At 31.9% G+C, this 21,819-nt stretch overlaps 1 protein-coding gene across 4 annotated transcripts in view; it reads right to left on the bottom strand.

Annotated features, from left to right (window-relative positions):
* LOC134716197 (condensin complex subunit 3-like) overlaps positions 1-21,819 on the bottom strand; it is a 34,203-nt gene that overhangs the window by 8,850 nt on the left and 3,534 nt on the right. The window contains exons 1-14 of one of the 4 annotated variants that reach the window (XM_063579036.1): positions 18,505-18,572; positions 13,411-13,515; positions 11,646-11,870; positions 8,745-8,973; positions 8,292-8,522; positions 7,764-7,956; positions 7,279-7,428; positions 6,324-6,440; positions 3,497-3,710; positions 2,802-2,978; positions 2,420-2,527; positions 1,680-1,799; positions 1,053-1,268; positions 295-476 (exon numbers count right to left, since the gene is read on the bottom strand). In XM_063579036.1, the coding sequence (XP_063435106.1) occupies positions 295-476; positions 1,053-1,268; positions 1,680-1,799; positions 2,420-2,527; positions 2,802-2,978; positions 3,497-3,710; positions 6,324-6,440; positions 7,279-7,428; positions 7,764-7,956; positions 8,292-8,522; positions 8,745-8,973; positions 11,646-11,870; positions 13,411-13,509 (2,261 nt within the window). In that variant the 5' untranslated portion in view covers positions 13,510-13,515; positions 18,505-18,572. Of the gene's footprint in view, positions 1-294; positions 477-1,052; positions 1,269-1,679; positions 1,800-2,419; positions 2,528-2,801; positions 2,979-3,496; positions 3,711-6,323; positions 6,441-7,278; positions 7,429-7,763; positions 7,957-8,291; positions 8,523-8,744; positions 8,974-11,645; positions 11,871-13,410; positions 13,516-17,994; positions 18,304-18,419; positions 18,573-21,819 lie in introns of those variants that run through there. The other 3 variants (XM_063579038.1, XM_063579037.1, XM_063579039.1) reach the window with 3 other exon arrangements.

A 21,819-nucleotide genomic window follows, 5' to 3' on the forward strand; every position in this document is an offset into this window, starting at 1 on the left:
TCAGCAGGTAAATAATGTATGTAAGGCATTTAACTATATCATTGATTGAATGCTATTTACGTACTTTAAATTCAGAAATTATTGCGATGTTTTTATTATTGCAAAAAATGTGACAGGGTTATAATCGCAATAATTAAAATTCACATTTTGAAATTTATTATCTAAATCAAACAGGATTTTTCTGAATATATCACAAACATAAAAATCACATTTTAGTCTAATATGGCAAAATTGCAATAATAAATGCACACAATAATTTCTGAATTCACAGTATTTTATCTGTAAATTAGTTACCTTCCAGCAAAAGCAAATATTGGCAAGAATGTTCCAAGGCAATGACGAAGATGTGTATCATCTTCAGTTACTGGGTTATACCATAACAATAAAAGGTGAGACAGGATCTTTGAAGATACCACTCTTCCTGATAGCATCAGCTTAGACATGCCTTCAGCAGCAATAGTACGTAGTTCAGAGTTCTGAAATAGAATGTCTGAATATCAATAAACTAGTTAAAGTGAACCTAGTTGCTTAATCCCCAGAAAGACATTAAAAGTGAATGCAATATGATGTTAATCCAAATTTTTGAATTTAACAGCAACAAAAATCTACAAATGTTTTTCACAAAATATACAAGGCCTTCCTTTCACAGCTATAAACATTTACACTTAAACACTTATGGTAATCTGTTAAAGCAATCATACGACAAAGAAGAGTTGATAGTCAGACAATCTATTACTGTAGAAGAACTTAAACAAGAATGTGTCCCCAGTACAGGGATGCCTGACTCGCACTATAATTTTCTATGTTCAGTGGACTGTGAAATATGGGTAAACACTCTAATTTGGCATTAAAATTAGAAATATTATATCATAAGGAACATGTATACTAAGTTTCAGGTCGATTGGACTTCAACTTCATCAAAAACTACTTCGACCAAAAACTTTAACCTGAAGCGGGACAGACGAACCAACAGACAGACGCAGAGATCAGAAAACATAATGCCCCTCTACTATTATAGGTGGGGCATAAAAATAATTGTCTAAATCAAATACCTGGCTATCCAAGAAAGCTGTAAGGAAGGCTACCAGTTTTGATGCCTGTTCAGAATTATCAGTTGGTTCCTCATATAAATCACTACTAGTATTGAGCTGCTCTTCGGTAGGCTTCTTACCAGCATGTTTAATAGCTTCTGTACCATGCATGTGTAACAAATCAATCATCACTTTCAGAGAAGTCACTCTCACACATTCAACATCAATCTGGGAAGCCTGGAAAAAGAAAATTAAATCTTCCTGAATACATGGCAAGGAGGATGAACATTTATAGAAACTGATTCATTTTCAATTTAATTTATCATATTCATAATTTTTTTTAATGTAATAGAATTTATCCAAAATCAACAGAATAAAATACTTGAGTAATTTGATATCAATCAGGTCACTTCTGCCCCATAATGGGTATGTGATTGAATTGAATTTACAGTATAAGCCAGTATTTTAGTACTCATATTGTCATCTAATGGAGTCATGTAGTGAATAAGGTATACAGTTTTCGTCTGCTTGCAATAGCTTTTTGTCTGAATCCTTAATAACTTTAAGATTGGTCAGCCATTATGATTTATCTGATTTGGAAGTTCGAGAAGCGACATACATCATAACAGTAAAGACATCATTTTATACCTGCATAAACAGTGGTAGATGTACTAAAACCAGATCTTTATTTAACAAACAACACATTCCTAGTGACCTGACAGCCATGTTTCTTATTCCTGCATCTTCATTCATTATTCCTGGTAATATCTGTAATATAAAATTGAACATCTGAATAATTTTCGGAAAAATATAGATTCCACAACTGCAACAAGTGTATTACTATATTTCTCCACTTGAGACAGTTAAAATTTCAATATTAAAAGCTCATGGCTTGCAGAGCTTTTTAAATGATCAAAATTGAACTGTTGAGAGTGGAGAAATATCGTAATACAAGAGTTACAGTGGTGATATCTGTTCCTCAAATGATATTTATCCTTCCTTTTCAGGATTGGAGGAAAGTTGCATATTTTTGATGTGACGTCATCAGACATGGTCGCCTTTTTTCATGACGTCATAATAAGAAAATTCAGAAAAAACAAGAAAATTCAACATCACAATTAAATTTCAAACATCATTTGCCCATGACAGACTTTTCACTAGTGAGGTAAAATATTTTTCTCACGCCAGTCAGGAAATGTGAAAATAGCACAATTTTTTTTAGAGAAAACATCTTCATACCCATTTTGAGAATACTTTCATTGATTTAAAAAAAATAATGAAGTCAATAAACTGACCCATGAATAGTAATAACTATAACCAAACCATAAACTGACAACTTCAGGCCATGTGTATCGTATCAATGAGTCTATATCTAACATAAAACATACCAAAGTTTCTATTAAAGTCTGAAGAGTTGGGTTCAGTGTCTTCAGTGGTAATGCTTCTAACATCTCAGCTACAATGGCCTGACATTTCAGTAATGTTGCTACGTCAGTCTAAAATAAAAACATTGGACTATAAGTATTTCATATTATAGTATCATAGTTGTGAGTAGTTTCATGATTTCTAGGACTAAATCTTTGAGAGATGTTCCAATTGTAATGTTTTTTTTAGTACCTTATGATGATTTTAATCATAGATCAATTTAAGCATGTAGGACAATTTTGTCATTATTTCTTAATTCTGAAATAAGATTAACACGAATGCCTTGCAAAAAATTACTTCCCTGTAGTACATTATTGTTCTGAATTTATATTAATTTTCTCATACCTTTTCTGACTTGACCTCTTCTGTCTGTGGTTCATTATCTTTCAAAACCTTATCCCTTTCTTCATCCAGACCTTTGATTGACTCTTTGATCTCTGCAGCTTTGGAGAAATCCTGACTGCGAATACTTTCATCCATATCTTCCTTTAACTGATTGATTTTAACACGAATACCTGCAACCTGTAATCCAAAAATATAATAATCAGAATGATTCATTAGAATGTTTACTAAGCTATAGAATTTTTTATGTTTATCAGTATTGCTGGGTTGCAGTCACCTTAACATAAACCTCACATTCACTGTAGAGAGCAATAACACTATAAAACAACTTCATCCCATTTCTTAAGTTTATTTGAAAAAAAACAAAAAAAACAGGATTTGCACACTGCCATTAGATTACAAGGATTCTGTGAAAATAGGTCACTTACATTTTTTTTATACCGTTGATGACATTTTAACAAAATATGTGTCCAGAAAAAAACATAACCAATATGGTGTTAATATCCTATTGGTATTATAAATCAATATATTTTGATGTTTCATTTCTTTAAAGATTTAATTTATTTCTAAATGACTTGTGCTGCATTTTTTTAATAGTTTCAAATAATCATTTTCCTTTTGATATACATGTAATGATCTTACACAAATAAACAAATGTTGTCCAATCACAAAAGCATCAGAAAGATTCAATATTTTACCTTGAGGTCATTCTGTCTTCTCATTTCCTCATTGACATCTTTCTCCACAGTCGTGATTGGTTCACGGATATCTGATATCGTAACTGCCATCTGGTTGACCAAACTATCAGAGTAGTCTTTTATCTCACACAGTCGAGGAATGATAAATTTTACCAGATTGAAAGCCACATGGTCTGCAGTTAACATAGAACTCAATAAGTTTTCCATTGCTTTTCTAAAATGTTGAAAAGAACATAATGAATAAATATCTTAAATTGTATTTTTGATTGGCTTATAAAATTTAATAAATCCCTCCTTATCAATGGCATCATTTGAATCAGTCCTCATCCCATAAAATTGAAACAGCCAAATGAATCAATTTCTAAAAGATGACTACTTGTATTAAAACTTTTTTTTTAAATTTTCATAATTTGTATTTAAAACAAAATCATTTCAATCTTTAACAAAGATGGTGATTACGTGACAGTTTAAACAAGAATGTGTCCAAAGTACACGGATGCCCCACTCACACTATCCTTTTCCATTTTCCATGGACCGTGAAATTGGGTAATAATTTAATTTGGCATTAAAATTAGAAGGATTATACTAGAGGGAACATATGTACTAAGTTTCAAGTTGATTGGACTTCAATTTTATCAAAAACTACCTTGACCAAAAACTTTAACCTGGAACTCCCACTTTCATTTTCTATGTTTAGTGGACTGTGAAATTGGGGTCAAAAGTCTAATTTGGCTTTAAAATTAGAAAGATCATATCATAAGCAACAAGTATACTGAGTTCAAGTTGATTGGACTTCAGCTTCATTAATCAAAGCCTAAAAGGCTGTAAAAGCAATTGCTGCCATGTTTATGTTTTGGGGACTTTTTTTTCATCCACATATATTTAAGAATTAGTGAGAATTAAGAAGGTTTTAACTTTATATCAATTAAAGACTTTAGCAGAAAGTCATTTTTAATATGTTTTATATTTCACAAGGAGACAACACGTTTACCAGGCTAAAGTTGGGGTCAAATATACATGTGCTGAAACATATAACTCCAAGAGAAATTATAATGGATTATCCCCTAGTAGTGTTTGTAACTGGGCAATAATTTGCTTTATTGATTTAATTTTCATAATTAATTTAAATTTAACACTTCAGTAAAAACATTTCAACTTTCCAGACGCAAATGTTGAAAAACGGGAAAGAAACAAAATATTTTACAAGACATAAACATGTAAAAAATAAATATATATTTCAGCTGACTAAAAATATTTTCATAATGTTACTTTGTCATCATTTCTTAAAAACTAAGTCCCAAACATTATTGCTCAGTTGATATGTGTCATCCTCATGCGGTACGAGATAACTATAATTCTCGTGCAATCCCGAAAAGAGGGGCCATCACAGACAAACATGACATTAAATCGTCATTAAACGAACAAGAACAAACACCTCTAAGTTGCTTTGATATTTATCCAATTTTCAGGAAACATTGTGAAAATGATCTTCAATATTTCGAAAACATGTGAAATAAAACTGCAAACACGGTGGACCGTCGAGGGTCAACAAACGTAGTAGACTCGTCCATTGGAAAGACGAGGATAATGGTTTTATCATTTGTCATGCATACCCAGTTTTGAATATGATATCCAAAAAGGATGTACTTTTTTTAATCTATGAAACTAGAAAATTCCAAATTGTAAATATCTCTTCATCTGGACTTAATTGGCATCTATCACGTTTGGACGGGTCCATTTCATTAGTAAGGTGATCGATAAATCTTACGGAGTTATGACAAAAAAGGAAAACAAACTTATTGTTATGTGTTTTTAACAAGGGTTTCGTTCCTCTAAATTATTTGCGCAAACAAATCAACAAAATAGGTCAGTTAACTTTGTCTATTTTTAGATTACAGGTAATCATTTGACACTACGTATAACCTGATAACCTGTGTAGTGATTTTGATTTTACGATAAATTTATGAATGAACGACAATTTTATGAATGAACAAGAGCACCTGACCTCTTTCTTAAAAAAACACCAATTAAACATATAAAACCGTATATTATAAAAGATAATTCAGTCAAATTTGCAATACTCAATCAACAACTGAAATGATTCCATATTTTGTTGAAACATCGTACGAACGGAAAACGGAATCGCAGGTATAAAAATGCATTTTTTTTCACTCGGACGTCTATGTTTTTTGATAGTCAAACGGTTGTCCCCCTAAATACAAAAATACATCTACAAGAACGTATGCTGAAACTTCTTAAATCCACTAACGTTTTTCAAAAGTTTCAAGCTATGTATTGCATTAGAAAACATACATTGGTGTTTAAGAATGACAGACCAGGAGCCTGTTTAACAAAATACTATGGCTTGATCTGGGCGGAGTCTCTGATCTGGGTCACAAAGATGGCCATACGCGACGGCATGAAAGCAATTGCTTTAAAAACTACCTTGACCAAAAACTTTAACCTGAACAGACGCACAGACAAACGTACGAACGAACGGAGCCACAGTCCAGAAAACATAATGCCCCACTACTATCATAGGTGGGGCATAAACTTTAACCTGAACGGATGCACAAACAAGTGTACGAACAAACGGAGCCACAGACCAGGAAACATAATGCCCCACTACTATCTTAGGTGGGGAATAAAAATACACAAATGTGTGAACCATTTTCATACAAGTGATCAATTCTATAAAATTTGATAAAATTTAATTTGTACTTGATCAATTGCATTCTTCTAAAAAATATCAAGTTTTATGCTGTAAATGTTCTGAGTGTGTTATCCCCATGCAATAAAAATAAATTTTATCCCTTAATATACCTACCGTGACACTGTATCTGCCAAATCCATGTAAACAGTAATAGCTAACAATTGTTGTATGACAAACTGTTTCTGTAACTGTATATCGATATCATCACAGCCTTTCAAGGTATCAACATATCTAGAAATAAACAATCTCTAATTTACATTTTCTGGTACAAAATTAAGGAGATGTGGTATGATAGTCAAGGAGACAACTATCAACCAAATGTCTATTTATTGTAGATGTCAATTTAAAATGTATTTTTGTTAATTTATTTTTACAAGAATTTCAACTTTACTTTAAAACATCTTTAAATGCATGTAATTTTGACTCAGAACATCAATTATTATCTTAACAAGTTTTCAACTAAAGGATAGTGATTGTGACAGCCACTATGAGCCTCTGCACATTCTCAAGTGAATAAGTGTATTGTGGTACATTTTTAAAAGTTATTACATGTTTATGAAAACATGTCATATACAGTTTACAAAAAGCAAGAGAATACAGATATTGACAATTGCATCCCTTATTCATCACAAATTTCCAATGATACTCAAAATTAAGAGCAGAAACCATTTTTGTGCACAACCACAGGTAGGAAGTGGTGAACTTAAATTTATGACCATGACTTTCACTGTAGTTTTCTTCCTAATACATGACACACCTATTCAGAGAGCTTCATGACACACCTATTCAAATAGCTGAAATATTTTTTAGCATATGCATTGCACATTAATGAGAAAATTGAACTGAGTTATGATTGTGATTTTCACTGAACTGTTTTCTTCATTATTTGCATTATAACTATCAGTTGTGTTTAATCATGCCAAGTTTTATTCCCATCCCAAGGGGTTTAAAGTAATAATGAGGAATTAATATGTGACATACAAACTGATTACTATATATTTTTTTAAATTATTATAGCTTTTAGTAAACAATTGTTTATATAGTATTAATCTGATACTTTCTCACTCACTCTTTGATATAGGTTGAAAATTCCAGACAATTTGGCAGAACTTTTTCTAAATCAGCATCAAAATCTGTTCCAAGACCATGAATGTGTTTACACAACATATTCCAATACATAACACTCTCTGCATTCAACTTCTCTTGTGGAATCAACACTCTGAATATGTTAAAAAACAAAACAAATAAATGTAAAGGATGAAGTTTGTCTTGGTTTCATCTTAAAAATTAATGCCTTAACTTAAATATGTATGCTTCAGACTTCTTATCTACTAAAATGTTGTAGAAAAACTCCTTGAGAAATCAACAAAGATTGAGAGGATTAAAATCATGTTAAAATCAAATCACTTCAAATGTTGTTATTCGATCCATTTGACATAATTTATGAAATTTGTTGGGGAATTCTATCAAAACACTGAAAATAGTTGGAAGTTAACAGTTAAAAGTTCATGAAGTTAGATTTTTGGTGAATCCCATTTTGAAAAAAAACCTTACTTCTCATTCAAGATATCGAAATTTTTAATCAATTCTGCAGTTGATGTGTGCTTGAACAATGTGTTGAGAACCAATTCACATGTGCCTGTGGCATACTCTACATCAAGTGCACCAAGGAGCTCCAAAACATTGCCACCAAATGTTCTCAGCCAAGCCTGTAGTAGTTTGGAAGAGCAAGCTTCTTTTACACTCTCTGAAACATAATGTAAAATACACACACAAACAATAGTAATATACAAAAAAATACTGCTAATCTTTACTCACATCTCTGTTAACATACGATATTTCACAGAGAGAAAATAAGTATTCTAATTCAACAGCTTAGATTTTTTTTTTAAATAATTGTGTTTATGAAAAGATGTCCACAATGTTCTTATTCACCAAAATTGGAAATGAATATTTTCATATTGTCTAAATATTAATAATGTCTAAACGAAAGCTTACTTTCATGGTAAGTCTACTTCTTTAAATGCAGAACTAAAATCAATTTGATTCCTGTTTCATTTTGTGATTGAGATAAATACTAACCAATTCTATCTGTCAGGCCCTCTTGTAAAAGTCTTTCTCTGTTAGCTATTGACAGGGCCTTGATATGAACTTTTTCACCCAATACATTATAAGCTGTCTTTCTAACTGTATCTTTAACATCTCTTGTTTTCTCTAGGATAGCTGGCAGTGTCTTAGGTGAGGGGGCTATACAGGACATCACAGCACGTCTTACTTCTGGATTAGGATCTGACTGGATTAAAAACAGGTATGCTGAAAAATAATAATACAAATTTGCAATATTTCTGCAACAAGAATTACAAAACTTCTTTCTAAACATGTCTAATGACTATTTTTAAAGTGACAATGTTGAAAGTTCTGTCCTTAAAAGTGTGTTACCAACAATTATGTCATTGTTTACTACCATATTGCTGGATGGCAACAATCTAGTAGAAAGATTAAATTATTCAATCACACTTGTTATTACAACTTTACCTTTAATAACTGGACAATTTTCATCCTTAGGATCTTGAAGTCTAGCCAACGCCATGACTGCATGAAACCTGACAACAGGTTCTTTATCTCGTAATCGTTCAAGCATGCACTGATATATCTTGTCATATAGGTCATCATCAATCTGAGCATCATCACCAAGATTGTTCAGAATTTTGTTGATCAGCTGACAACATCTGAATCTTACTGCTCTTGAATTTACATTATGAGACTGAAAATAAAAGTGTTACATAATTAAAATTCTAAACAGATTTTACAGGAATGAATCAATAGCATGAAAGTTTTAATATTTGATGAACCAATACATTTAATCGCTATTTATTCCATTCTCGATAAGTTCTAAAATTACCCAACTTTTCATCCAGTTGAAGCTATCTGGGACCCTGCATAAACAATTCACCATGCACGATACTTTTTAATGAGACCTGTTTTAACTACCATAAATATTTCAAACAAAATATTTATTTACTTCAATTTTAATTTCGAAAAAAGTGGATCATACTCTATTAAAGTTTCTTGATGATCCCTTTCTAAAGTTTTTCCTCCCTCAGCTCTCTACTGAAAAACCTCTATTTTCGGCCACTGGAACCAAACAGGAAGTTGTATAAATTTTCCTGGATTGGACTAAATAGTGATAAAGTGTATTCATGCAAGTTACTTTGAAATTGGTGCAGACAAAACTGTTTTTATTTTCATACTTTTATTAAAAATCATTGTAATAAAAATCAACAAATTGTTAGGCCCATTTCAACTTCTTAAAAAAAAAAATTCCCTATCAAATTCTAAATTACTATATCTGCTGAGTTCTGTTGGAGAAAGAAAATAATCAAAGCACCAAAGGGTGCTAAAGGCAGTTAATCAAAAAACCCAAAGGCAACCTTGGCCACGTTCAGATGATAGGGTAAAGAATTAGTCAAAATATTTATCTCAGGCATTGTTCTCAGCTATTCCTAAAGTACCGAATAATGCTTGTACAGTAATGTTTATGTTATGCAATCCTTCCACTTTCAAAAGTTATTTCCAATTTATATTTATAAAGATTCAATGTCTGAGATTATACACATACATGTACACTGTCCTTTGCAAGGGGAGAGTTTTGTGCCAGTTAAGATGTTTAAGCCGCCACATTCTGTATGTACCTGTCCATAGTGAGGACCCACTAATGTGGTGGTTGTAGCTGTATATCATATTTATTTTTCATAATTTTTTGTACATTTTTTTCATGTCTAAAAATTAATTTCTTGTGTATACTTCTGATTTTAGTATGATGATCTATGATGTCCAAATTATTGTAAATGCTCTTTTGTTGTGACGCTGGAAAGTTCCAGGCGAAAAGAACTAACTAGCTGAAAAGTTCTCCGGAACTTATTAACTACAGTCTACATTGTAGTTACTTTGTTCTTCCTCTCGTTTAAAAGTTCAACCAGAACAAGTGACTAGTTGAAATAATTTACATTTTTGTTATCATGTCAAGGGGCCAGTAAAAGCAATCCTTTGGGTATAGGAGTTTCTCCCTGCATTAAAGATCCATTGGTAACCTTCGACTGTTGTCTGCTCGAAGATCTGGTTATTGTCTCTATGACACATTCCCCATTTTCACCATGTTCACTCTTAATTTTATGTACGTCTCAAATTATAACTGAATTAAAAATCTTGATTACGGTTCAACTGTCTTCCATTACTAATATGGTAATAAAAAAAAACATTTATTTAAACTTTCAATAATTGCAACAGTAGGAACTTGTTTGTAACTTCAACTTGTTGAAAACATATTAAACGTTTCTCGAGCCTCGTTAGTCGTTACCTTTTTATCATATCATGCGATTTTTTTCCATATAATTTTCATGGGGAAATCGTTTGCCAGCATAAAGTTGCTGAAGGAACCGCATAGAATTGATTCAATAACACTTAACGAGTCTTTAAATGTGAAAAATTATAAAAAGAAACATATAAAAAAGTCGTATTTTTCTGTACCGGAAATAGAAAAGTCCTTGTAAATCAAAAACTATTACGATGTGATACGCATCACAAATTCGGACTTAATACTTTACAAAATATGCGACTTTGAAGTTAAATAATGCCGTCTATTAGAGAACAGGTGTTAAAGTTTTAATCACAATCTTTATTGAAGCAAATTGATCTTAATCAAAGCACGTGTTAATCGCAGGACATCGGGAAAATTCGGAGAGCCGACAACCTTGCTTCGGAAGTTACTATGTATCATCAGAATTCTCCCAATTTAAAAGGTACGTAAATATGGTCTTCTATGTAATTTGAAATTGCCGACAACTTATATCAGCTGACTAATAGACTACTGACGTATGTAATACGTATCGATAACCAACAATATTCCTACGACTTTTGCCATATGGGAAATGTAAACGACTCATCTTTATAGATTTTCGACGATCAAATATTTCATACAATTGATTTTTGACATCTTAGCCAACAGCACAGGGGATAATAAACTATGGAAGGATTTTTATCGAACACTACTTCCTATGTGCAACTTCAAAACTTTTGGGAAAATCGACGACCATTTAACGTTTTTATGGTAATATTTTTTTTTATTCCAGAATAAAAAGTATGAAAAAAGTGTCCAATAAGTTATAAATAACATGATAGCCAGCCAGATAATAAAAGTGGCACATATTTCAGCATTTCTTGGGTAGAACATAAATCTAGGGCGCTCCCATAAAGCAGCTTAACTGCTTAAAAATGTTGGTCTCATCATCTCTATAAAATTGATGTTTACATGAATAAAAATAATTGTAAGCTATCCATCATGGCATCAATTACTATTATTAGACTTCACAGAAAAAGACATCCATTAGATGCTAAAATGATTGCAGATACAACATACACAATTATGCATTTAGTTACCTTCAAAAGAAATTCAAACATGTTTAACAATAATCTGTTCTGTGATACTTCATCCAGTAAAGAGTCATCCTTATCAGTACCAGGTGCTTCAGGATCAGGATTAACAGAGGTCACAAACTTGGCGATAAAATCTATAGTCCTCTCAACAACAGGCTCACGTTGAAATACAATCATAGGATACTTCAGATAGTGATTAAAATCTGACCAAAATTTGCTAAACTCAGTCTAAAATATAAAGAATAATATTAAATAAAGATGCAGATCTATACATTTTATATTTCTAAATGGTATATCATATTTCAGAAATATAAACCATTACAAACACTACAATCATTTATTTTCTTAATTAACTTAATAGTTTTTCTTTCTGCCAAACAAATGGGACTGTAATATTGATATTAAGGATTGCTTGTGCATATATATATTTCATGTATAAGAATAATGACAAGCCATACATTGACAAATCTACAATTTAGTTACATTTTTAAATATTTTAAAGACATCAGGACAAGCCAAATTTTGTTTGATAAGTGTTTCATCAGTAAATTTGTATAGGGAAGTTGGATTTAAATAACACATGCAAGAGATTGAAAGCTACTTTTCTGGGAAAGCCCTTACACACATGAACAAAAGTGTCCGTCTGTGTAATGTACATGGAACATAATTTTGCATTGCTGAAAACAAGGTATAAATTAGACCGTCAGTTTTCTCATTTGAATTGTTTTATACTGTCATTTCGGGGTCTTTTATAGTTGACAATGTGGTATGGGCTTGCTCATGGTTGAAGGTTGTACAGTGACCTATGTTGTTAACTTCGGTCATTTGGGTCTCTTATGGAGATTTGTCTCACTGGCAATCATGCCACATCTTTTTTTTTTTTTAAATATAATAATTATAATAATAATTTATTTTATTAAAGTGTCACATACTTGTCTACAGATTTTTTATACAGATTATATAATATACATTGCACAATAATAAAATAAGACAAATACCCAGCCTAGAAAGGCTTATGAGACAAATATATATCTATTTAACAAATACGCCCGACATCTTGTGTGGAAGTTTTATGCAATAATCACTAATAATTTCTAAGAAAGTTTTAAGCTATAACCATATATTGTTTTTGAGACACAGCTGAACATGTGAACCCCCCCCCCCCCCTTTTTTTTTGAATTATCACCAAAAAGTATACAGATCTTTAGATTAATATACATTTTTGTAACTAAGAAGTGTTTAAAGTTTTAAGCCATAATCATAAATAGTTTTTGAGATATGGCGTGACATGTAACAGAACCCTCCCCCTTTTTTTACAAAATACTCAATTACTCAAAAATCTAATTTTGAATCATCACCAAAAAGTATGTACAGATCTTTAGATTAATATTACTAAGAAGTGTTTAAAGTTTTAAGCCATAATCAAGAATCGTTTTTGAGATACGGTGTGACATGTGAAAAAAACACAGCCAAGTTTTAGTTACAAAGTGCCGTAATTCAAAAAGTTTGAATCTTATTTTCACCAAAAAGATTCCAGATCATTTGACCATCATAAAACAACTATATTAAGTTGTATGAAATTTGGATAAGTTATTTTCAAGTTACGGTGCGACATGTTTCAGCCGGACACCGGACATTAGTATACCATAGGATACGTCTCGTCAAAATTTTGATGGGCGTATAAATATTCACATATAAGGATATGTTTCATTCAAGAGTTTTTGTACTATTGTACTCTTTTGTCCTTGTATATTTTTATTCAGCTTACCTTGTCATACAATTTTTCCATATATTTCAACAGGTTACTGTGACTTTTCATACTGTTCTGGCATTGTTCAAACACTTCTTTCATTGTTGGCTGCTTCATGTTGGCCTAAAAAAATTTGCAAAATTGTTGATAATTATAAGGAAAAATAAACAGTTCATTGATAATAAGAAATTAGTCAACTTTATCAGGTCCAACTGATAAAATTTATAAATTAGAGGAACTTTATCTGAGCTTTTAGGAAACTCCAAACTCTGACATTCAGATAGACCCAAATTTCTGGAACCTTTGTTTAAAATTGTCCTGAAATTCAGGTCTGTCAAATTTTACTGAGTTTGTTTTAAAAATACATTTTACGCTCTTAAAATGAAGCATCTTGAGGAGAAATCAGCTAAATGTTTAGATAAAGCAGGAAATTACCTCTCAATGTCCAACTGCAAATATGAGTTTGGTGTTATGACGTCGTTGTCAGACATCAAAGAAAAAATATAATAGCCTTTCAAGACGTCATAATTATTACACTGTTGCCTATGCTATCTATCTTCTTCCAATATTATGTAGTCTTTTCAACTTGTACTATTCGCTCGTGTATGAAACACTTTTTTAGATTTTAAAGAGAGAAATTTATGTATTACTGAAAAAAAAAATTTGTGAGTTTCACCATTGAAATTTAGAAATGTTAGTGTCACTGTTGGTAATTAATGTTGTAATTATGAGATAAAATATGTTCAATATGAATCTTGATTCTTATTAATTCATTGTTTTAACTGCTAAATAGATAATTATCAAAGTTACCAGAATTATAATTTAGTAGTAAGTACAACAGAATATGAAATGGAAACAAAATATCAAATATGAATTTATAAACTCTGCAATGATATGGATATACACATTAGGTCCGAGATCACCATTGTCGTCCCTTGATTTTCGTTGTTCACAAATATAGTCCCTAGTGTTGACAGTGGGTTACTTACCATTAATTTTTATACCCCTTCCAAATTTATTTCTCCATGTTCAATGCCTCAAATTGCAAGTAGGGGGATGAAATTACACTGTAAAAAAATTTGGGTCCAGAATTTTAAAGGAAAGTAGTGATTTGGTCCAGCTGAAAAAGGTTGAAAATGAGCACTTCGGAAGCTGTCAAAAGATTTCAAGACGCCCTAAACAGAAAATTGTCCATATTTTGAGTTAGAGGCGATGAAGTTTTCTATAAATTTGATATGATTTGTCCCAAAAGTAGTACAACACACTGTAAAAGTTTCTTTGAGAAAGCGCAGGTGGGATTTTTTTTATTTTCATTTATGTTCTAAAAGAAATGCACTACGAATTAATTGTGTTCTCGGACCTAAGAGGTGAAATCTGTTAATATAGAAATTGTACTCTGGCAACTTCCCTAAATGATTTGATGGTATCAACTTGTCAAATAGCATGAAACTAAAGGATTGAAACTTTTATTTTATAGAATTTCTGCAAAAATTACCAATTTTGGCATTTTATGGTCAAAATAGGCATTTTATAACTTTTCCAATATTGATGCATAAATGGCATCCTGACTTTCTATCTGACAGGTTTTTATGTGTCAATATTTGTGTTTCTATGCCTTTATCTGCTTCTTTTACTTATTTATGAACTCTGAATCTACAGAAAAGAAGTTTATCTCAGATAAAATGTGCAAAGTGTGTTGTATAAATGACCCTTGTCTAACGCCTTGTTTGGATGAAGTCAATAGTGGGAAGCTTGGTATATAAAATTTGATGTCCATATTAGAGAACTCACTAAATTTGTATCAAATGCACTTTACAATGTCTATTGTACCTGTTCCATTTCACATAATATATTTCTTTTCTTCTGTAGGATAGCAAGTGGTTTAAATATAAGCCTGTTGAGAATAAATTGCATGCAAGTTTTTCCCTAAAAAGGCAAAAATCTTTGTTTCAGCCCATACTGCTTGTAAGAAAAGTTAATTGTAAGAGTCTTTTTGTGCTCAGATTTGTTGTATCATGTCACATGAGTATAGAAATGATAAAAAAGACGCAAATTTTTATTTTTTTTAGCCTCAATATGCATTTTTTAATGTAAATATGTGGTACGGCCTAAATTGACCCTAAATTTTTTCCAGTCTTACTTGGCCTAAGACCCTTTTAAACTAATATGATATGTTATTTATAACTTTTCTTTCCATTTAAAGTACTTTAAATACATACGTAAGGATTATTTATAACCAAAAAGCTTCACAAATTTAAAATTGCTGGAAAATATTACATCTTTATGTAAGGCCCCCCTTCATTGAAAAACCTAAATTTTTAGGCGCGGGCTGATATAAATTTGACTTTTGAATAATTATGCCAAGTCTGATAAATCAAATGAGTACTCTATTGCTTTTAGTACATGATAAGTTATATAAGAAGGCATTTAAAAAGATTTTTTTTGCAATATTTTAAATTTTAAAGCCCCAAATGTTGATAGTTGAAATTTTTCAATTTTAACGTCAAAATTTTACACGCAAAGATGAGTATAGAACTTAACTTAATGTCTATAATATACATCCTATTGTCATGAAACTTTGTAAGCAGTGTTATAATACATTAAACTTTGTTCATACCAAGTTTTTTTAAGATTTGTCAACTCTTTCTACCCTATTAGGTCCGAGACCACCATTGTCGTCCCTTGATTTTCGTTGTTCACAAATGGCAGATTTTACAATAAAAAGGAATTATTGTTTATGTGTATCCATCAAAAAAGCAATTGCTGAAACTGTGAAACAGACTGTGTAATGGAGTAATGCATTATGTTATTGAATAAAATGTGTCTTTCTGAGTAAATAAAAATAAAAATTACTCTGTGTTTGTGTTTTTTGTTGGAATTAGAGGGTTTTCAATTTCAAAATATTGGACATGGAATAGACATCATGACCTACTTTACTGACATCCAGCTTATTTGGAGTGGAATTTTTAAGTATTATTTATAAGTGGAGCCTAATAACATGGACTTATATTTTAATAAAAAGTCTTCTTTTGTGTTTTACTCATAACTTTAAGGCAGATTTTTATTGGTAAAGGCTAAAAAAGGTAATTTAATAATATTGTTGCTAACGTCACGTCTTTTCCGTCCATTGTGGTATGTCACAATCGCAATTTTCTTGTTGGTTCTCAGACAGCCAATTGTAGTTATTTTTATCCCGGGTTTTATAAATAATTGAAAATAACAATCATATTAAATTTGGATGACGTAAGGGGGTCAAAGGACTTGAGGAATCAATATCATTGGCTGTTTTATTTTTTGTGAACGTTACTGCTCTAGGTTTCCGTCCAAATCAGTGTCACGTGAGCAACATATATTTAGATCTGTAACTCTCCTGTATAGGAGTTACGATATCGCCCTTTGCAGAAATAGATTCGGAGTCAGTTCCTTCACATGATGGGGAAGCAAAGAAGGCAAGTTGTATGTAATATTGTTACAAGAGGACCTTAAATGTATTCCGTCCATCAAAAAGACATTCGCAACAAAACGTAATATCATGATAGTAGATGTTGCTAATGTTACTATTACGAATTGGTTTCTTGTGTATTCATTTGATATAAAGTACACCTGCAAATGACATTCTGTATATTTAGAAATTCTAAACCAGATTGTACAATTTTATTACTCCAGGCACATATTAAACATCACTGTTTGCATACATTTTAACTTTTAAAGATGTTGTTGCTCATGTGACATGTCCAAATGTCGCTAACGTTACTATTTTTTTGGTTTCTTGTGTATTCATTTGATATAAAGTACACCTGCAAATGACATTCTGTATATTTAGAAATTCTAAACCAGACTGTACAATTTTATTACTCCAGGCATATATTAAACATCACTGTGTGCATACATTTTAACTTTTAAAGATGTTGTTGCTCATGTGACATGTCCAAATGTCGCTAACGTTACTCATTTTTGTCTCCGTCACGTTAGCAACATGAAAGTAGGAGACAGAACACAATACTGTAAAATCTGCCAAATATAGTCCCTAGTGTTGACAGTGGGTTACTTGCCATTAATTTTTATACCCCTTCCAAATTTATTTCTCCATGTTCAATGCCTCAAATTGCAAGTAGGGGGATGAAATTACACTGTAAAAAAATTTGGGTCCAGAATTTTAAAGGAAAGTAGTGATTTGGTCCAGCTGAAAAAGGTTGAAAATGAGCACTTCGGAAGCTGTCAAAAGATTTCAAGACGCCCTAAACAGAAAATTGTCCATATTTTGAGTTAGAGGCGATGAAGTTTTCTATAAATTTGATATGATTTGTCCCAAAAGTAGTACAACACACTGTAAAAGTTTCTTTGAGAAAGCGCAGGTGGGATTTTTTTTATTTTCATTTATGTTCTAAAAGAAATGCACTACGAATTAATTGTGTTCTCGGACCATTAGACAAGTACAATGAGACTAAATGCATGATTTCCTTTAAAAAAAAGAGGACAAGGTGTTATGATCCGATTATAACCGATAGTCGGTTGGTTGCTGTCAACCGATTGTAATAGATTATCGGTTGGTAATTTCAACCGATTATCCAACACTAATAATTGAGAACAATGAAAACTTACCTTCAGAAATGTTTTTTTATTCAAAAGTGTAGAAAAATGTATTCTGCACTGTTTTTCTACGCCGGAAGTAGTGTAGTGACGTCAATGCAGAGTTTTCCCTGTGTGTTAAGTTCAAATACAAATACCTAACGAATTGACAAGATGAACGATTTTAGACTATGGTAGGATAGATGAAATTCACATCAAAATCGAGGAAAATGACATCAAATGTATGATTTATTTAAACATACGTAACAATGTATATAAATTTTAATTATCTAGGTCAAGTTGTGGCTTAAAATTCTCCTTGATACAACACTAGACCAGTGTGTAGGTAATAAGAGCAAATTTTGTGGTGTAAACAACACGGCCATATCCAGAAAATAAATTTTCCGTATTTTAGTTATTACAGGTTATTATATTTTTACAAATTTATTTTCAGAAACCTTTTTAAGAAATTATCTAATGATAAATCATAATATAGTAAGTGCATGTGACGTTCATAATACAGGTGTAATGGGCTTTGTTTACCTTTTCCTGCTTTCAAATTTTGAAAATAAAATGAGCGCCAACAAAACTACTTCCGGTTCAAAAAATACAATTATTACCTATAAAAGAATCTGATCCCGGTCACGAACCCTGAATCAACTATAGGGATTATAAAATTTGCTTTGAAAATACACTATGATCTGAATCAAGGACTTATATAGAAGGATTCGAATCTCATAATTTGTGGAAAATATGTAGAGAATCGTTGGATTTGAATAAATCTATTATACATTTTTAGATTGCTTATATTTAATTTTATACCTTATTGATAACCATGAAAATTCTTCTGTACACGTAAAAAACATCAAGACTTCAGACAAAATAAATTTCATCAAAATCAATCAAGAACTTTTTAAGTTTTAGCTGAACAGTTGAACTGCGTTTTATTGTGTTTTTCACCCAAAATGTAGAATAATGCCCAAAAATAATTACCCGGGCTCCTTTCTTAAATAATTCAAATTACATGAAGGACATGAACATTATTAACCAAATTAACTCTATCAATGTAGGAATCATCTAAGTTTAAGAAAATATTTATTTCATTAAAATCCATCAACAACTTTTAAAGTTTTTAGGTGTCACGGTACAGTGTGGTTTCTCCAATGATTCTTTACATATTTTTTTATCGCAACAAGGATTGTTAACAAGTTACGTATCCCCCTATATACGTCCCTGTCTGAATGAATGAACAGCAAGCAGCCATAGGGATTACTGGTCTTAATTTACTTTTTTGTATTAAATGTTACAAGATAGTACATTTGCGCTCCAAACACTGCTACATTGATTATTATGAACATTTCAGTGCGCTTTACATTTGTAAACACCTGTATTGCATCTGAGACTACTATAACACATATGTGTTATATATGTGTTATACTAGTCTCAGATTGCATGACCATACATTTGCGCTTTTTCCTATGGACGTCTTTGTGTAATATGTAATATATCTGTTGTATATATATATGTTGAAGAATTGAATAAAGATAAAAACAAAAAAAGCTGGCCCCTAGACACAAAAGTATATACTGGTTCAGCGATTATAGACGTCATACTAAGCTCCGAAATATAAAAATGAACTAAAATTAAAAGCATACAAGACTTAAATGGACAGAGGCTCCTGAATTGGGACAGGCGCACAAATGCAGCGGGGTTAAACATTTTTCGTGAGATCACAACCCTCCCCTATACCTCTAGCCAATAAAGAATGAAAACACACAGTAATACGATCAGTAAAACGCACTTGAAAAAGAAATGCATCTCCTATGTCAGAATAGGAAACAAAAGAAACTAATCAAAATGACAATGATAATAAATTAATACAGGACTAATATATATATATATATATATATACCAAAAATTTGCGAAAGCAAATTTACAGATCTAACATTGTTGGGTTGATGTTTAGACGAGTTGTATATATATATATATATATATATACATAAGTACGTCTGAGTCAGTGACAACCCTACAACAGATGTATCCATCGGATCGCCATAAGCTAGATTAAAACTGACGTGGAAAGGTAACATATGACCACCAAAAGCTCTTTTTTTGAGAGCCCAGGTGGTCGTGTGGTCTAGCGGGACGGCTGCAGTGCAGGCGATTTGGTGTCACGATATCACAGTAGCATGGGTTCGAATCCCGGCTAGGGAAGAACCAAAAATTTTCGAAAGCAAATTTACAGATCTAACATTGTTGGGTTGATGTTTAGACGAGTTGTATATATATTTTTTTGGTTCTTCCCTCGCCGGGATTCGAACCCATGCTACTGTGATATCGTGACACCAAATCGCCTGCACTGCAGCCGTCCCGCTAGACCACACGACCACCTGGAATCCCGGCGAGGGAAGAACCAAAAATTTGCGAAAGCAAATTTACAGATCTAACATTGTTGGGTTGATGTTTAGACGAGTTGTATATACATTATGTACACAGCCATATATCACCATCATTGATGGTGATCCGATGGATACATCTGTTGTAGGGTTGTCACTGACTCAGACGTACTTATGTATATATATATTTATATATATACGAGTCTAAATTGAAAACTACGTTCAAACCTATGATTGCGTTGGATAAAAACTGCAATTTTTATACGTGTGCATGTCAAACAAATTTCGTTGTAGAAGGGTCTAAAAACAGCACAAACAACATTTTCCAAAAGACCAAAAGAGTGAAAAAGTATATTTAAACAAAACGCATTTGACTAACAGGTCGAACAACTGATGTTCTTTAACCCTGCTGACTGCCATTGGCGATTGCCAAATAAAATTGATCACAGGTTGTAACAAAATGGATCTTATTATAAATTTAATACGTCACAGAAAAAAAAAAATTGTTAACTTGTGGACAGGATGTTGTGCCACAAACATTCGGTGTCAATATTTCTTTAGTACACCATATCCGGATTTCGACAATAAATGTCTCTTCAGTGATGTTAGGGTTCGAAACGGTATTTGGAAGGCCATATAAAAAGCACCCTCATTTTTAGAGAAAGTACCCTCATTTTTAGATTAACTCTTGAATTTTAAGAGTCAATATATATAGGATGAACGGATCATATAAACCGGAGGGAAAATATAATACATGCCCAAACAAAAAATATAAACGAGTCTAAATTGAAAACTACGTTCAAACCTATGATTGCGTTGGATAAAAACTGCAATTTTTATACGTGTGCATGTCAAACAAATTTCGTTGTAGAAGGGGTTTAAAAACAGCACAAACAACATTTTCCAAAAGACCAAAAGAGTGAAAAAGTATATTTAAACAAAACGCATTTGACTAACAGGTCGAACAACTATATATATTCAACTCGTCTTAACATCAACCCAACAATGTTAGATCTGTAAATTTGCTTTCGCAAATTTTTGGTTCTTCCCTCGCCGGGATTCGAACCCATGCTACTGTGATATCGTGACACCAAATCGCCTGCACTGCAGCCGTTCCGCTAGACCACACGACCACCTGGGCTCTAAAAAAAAAGAGCTTCCGGTGGGCATGTGTTACCTTTCCACGTCAGTTTTAATCTAGCGGCGTACTACAGTACATGATATATAAGGCATGAAGATGTTATTGTTACAGATCAGCTAAATTATCTACATTAAAGGATCCTACAAATATATATATATAAGGCAGTTACGTCAGCTCCAGACTTCAATTAAACCAATTGAAAGGTTTTATATGTCTTCAATATGCATACTGTCTCCCTGTTGCATTTATTGCTAATTTGTTCCGGAACATTCATGAAATATTTGTCACTGGCAACAAAAAAATGATAATTTAAAATAGGTG

The sequence above is a fragment of the Mytilus trossulus genome, chromosome 4 (assembly GCF_036588685.1).
Source record: "Mytilus trossulus isolate FHL-02 chromosome 4, PNRI_Mtr1.1.1.hap1, whole genome shotgun sequence".
Classification (NCBI taxonomy): domain Eukaryota; kingdom Metazoa; phylum Mollusca; class Bivalvia; order Mytilida; family Mytilidae; genus Mytilus; species Mytilus trossulus.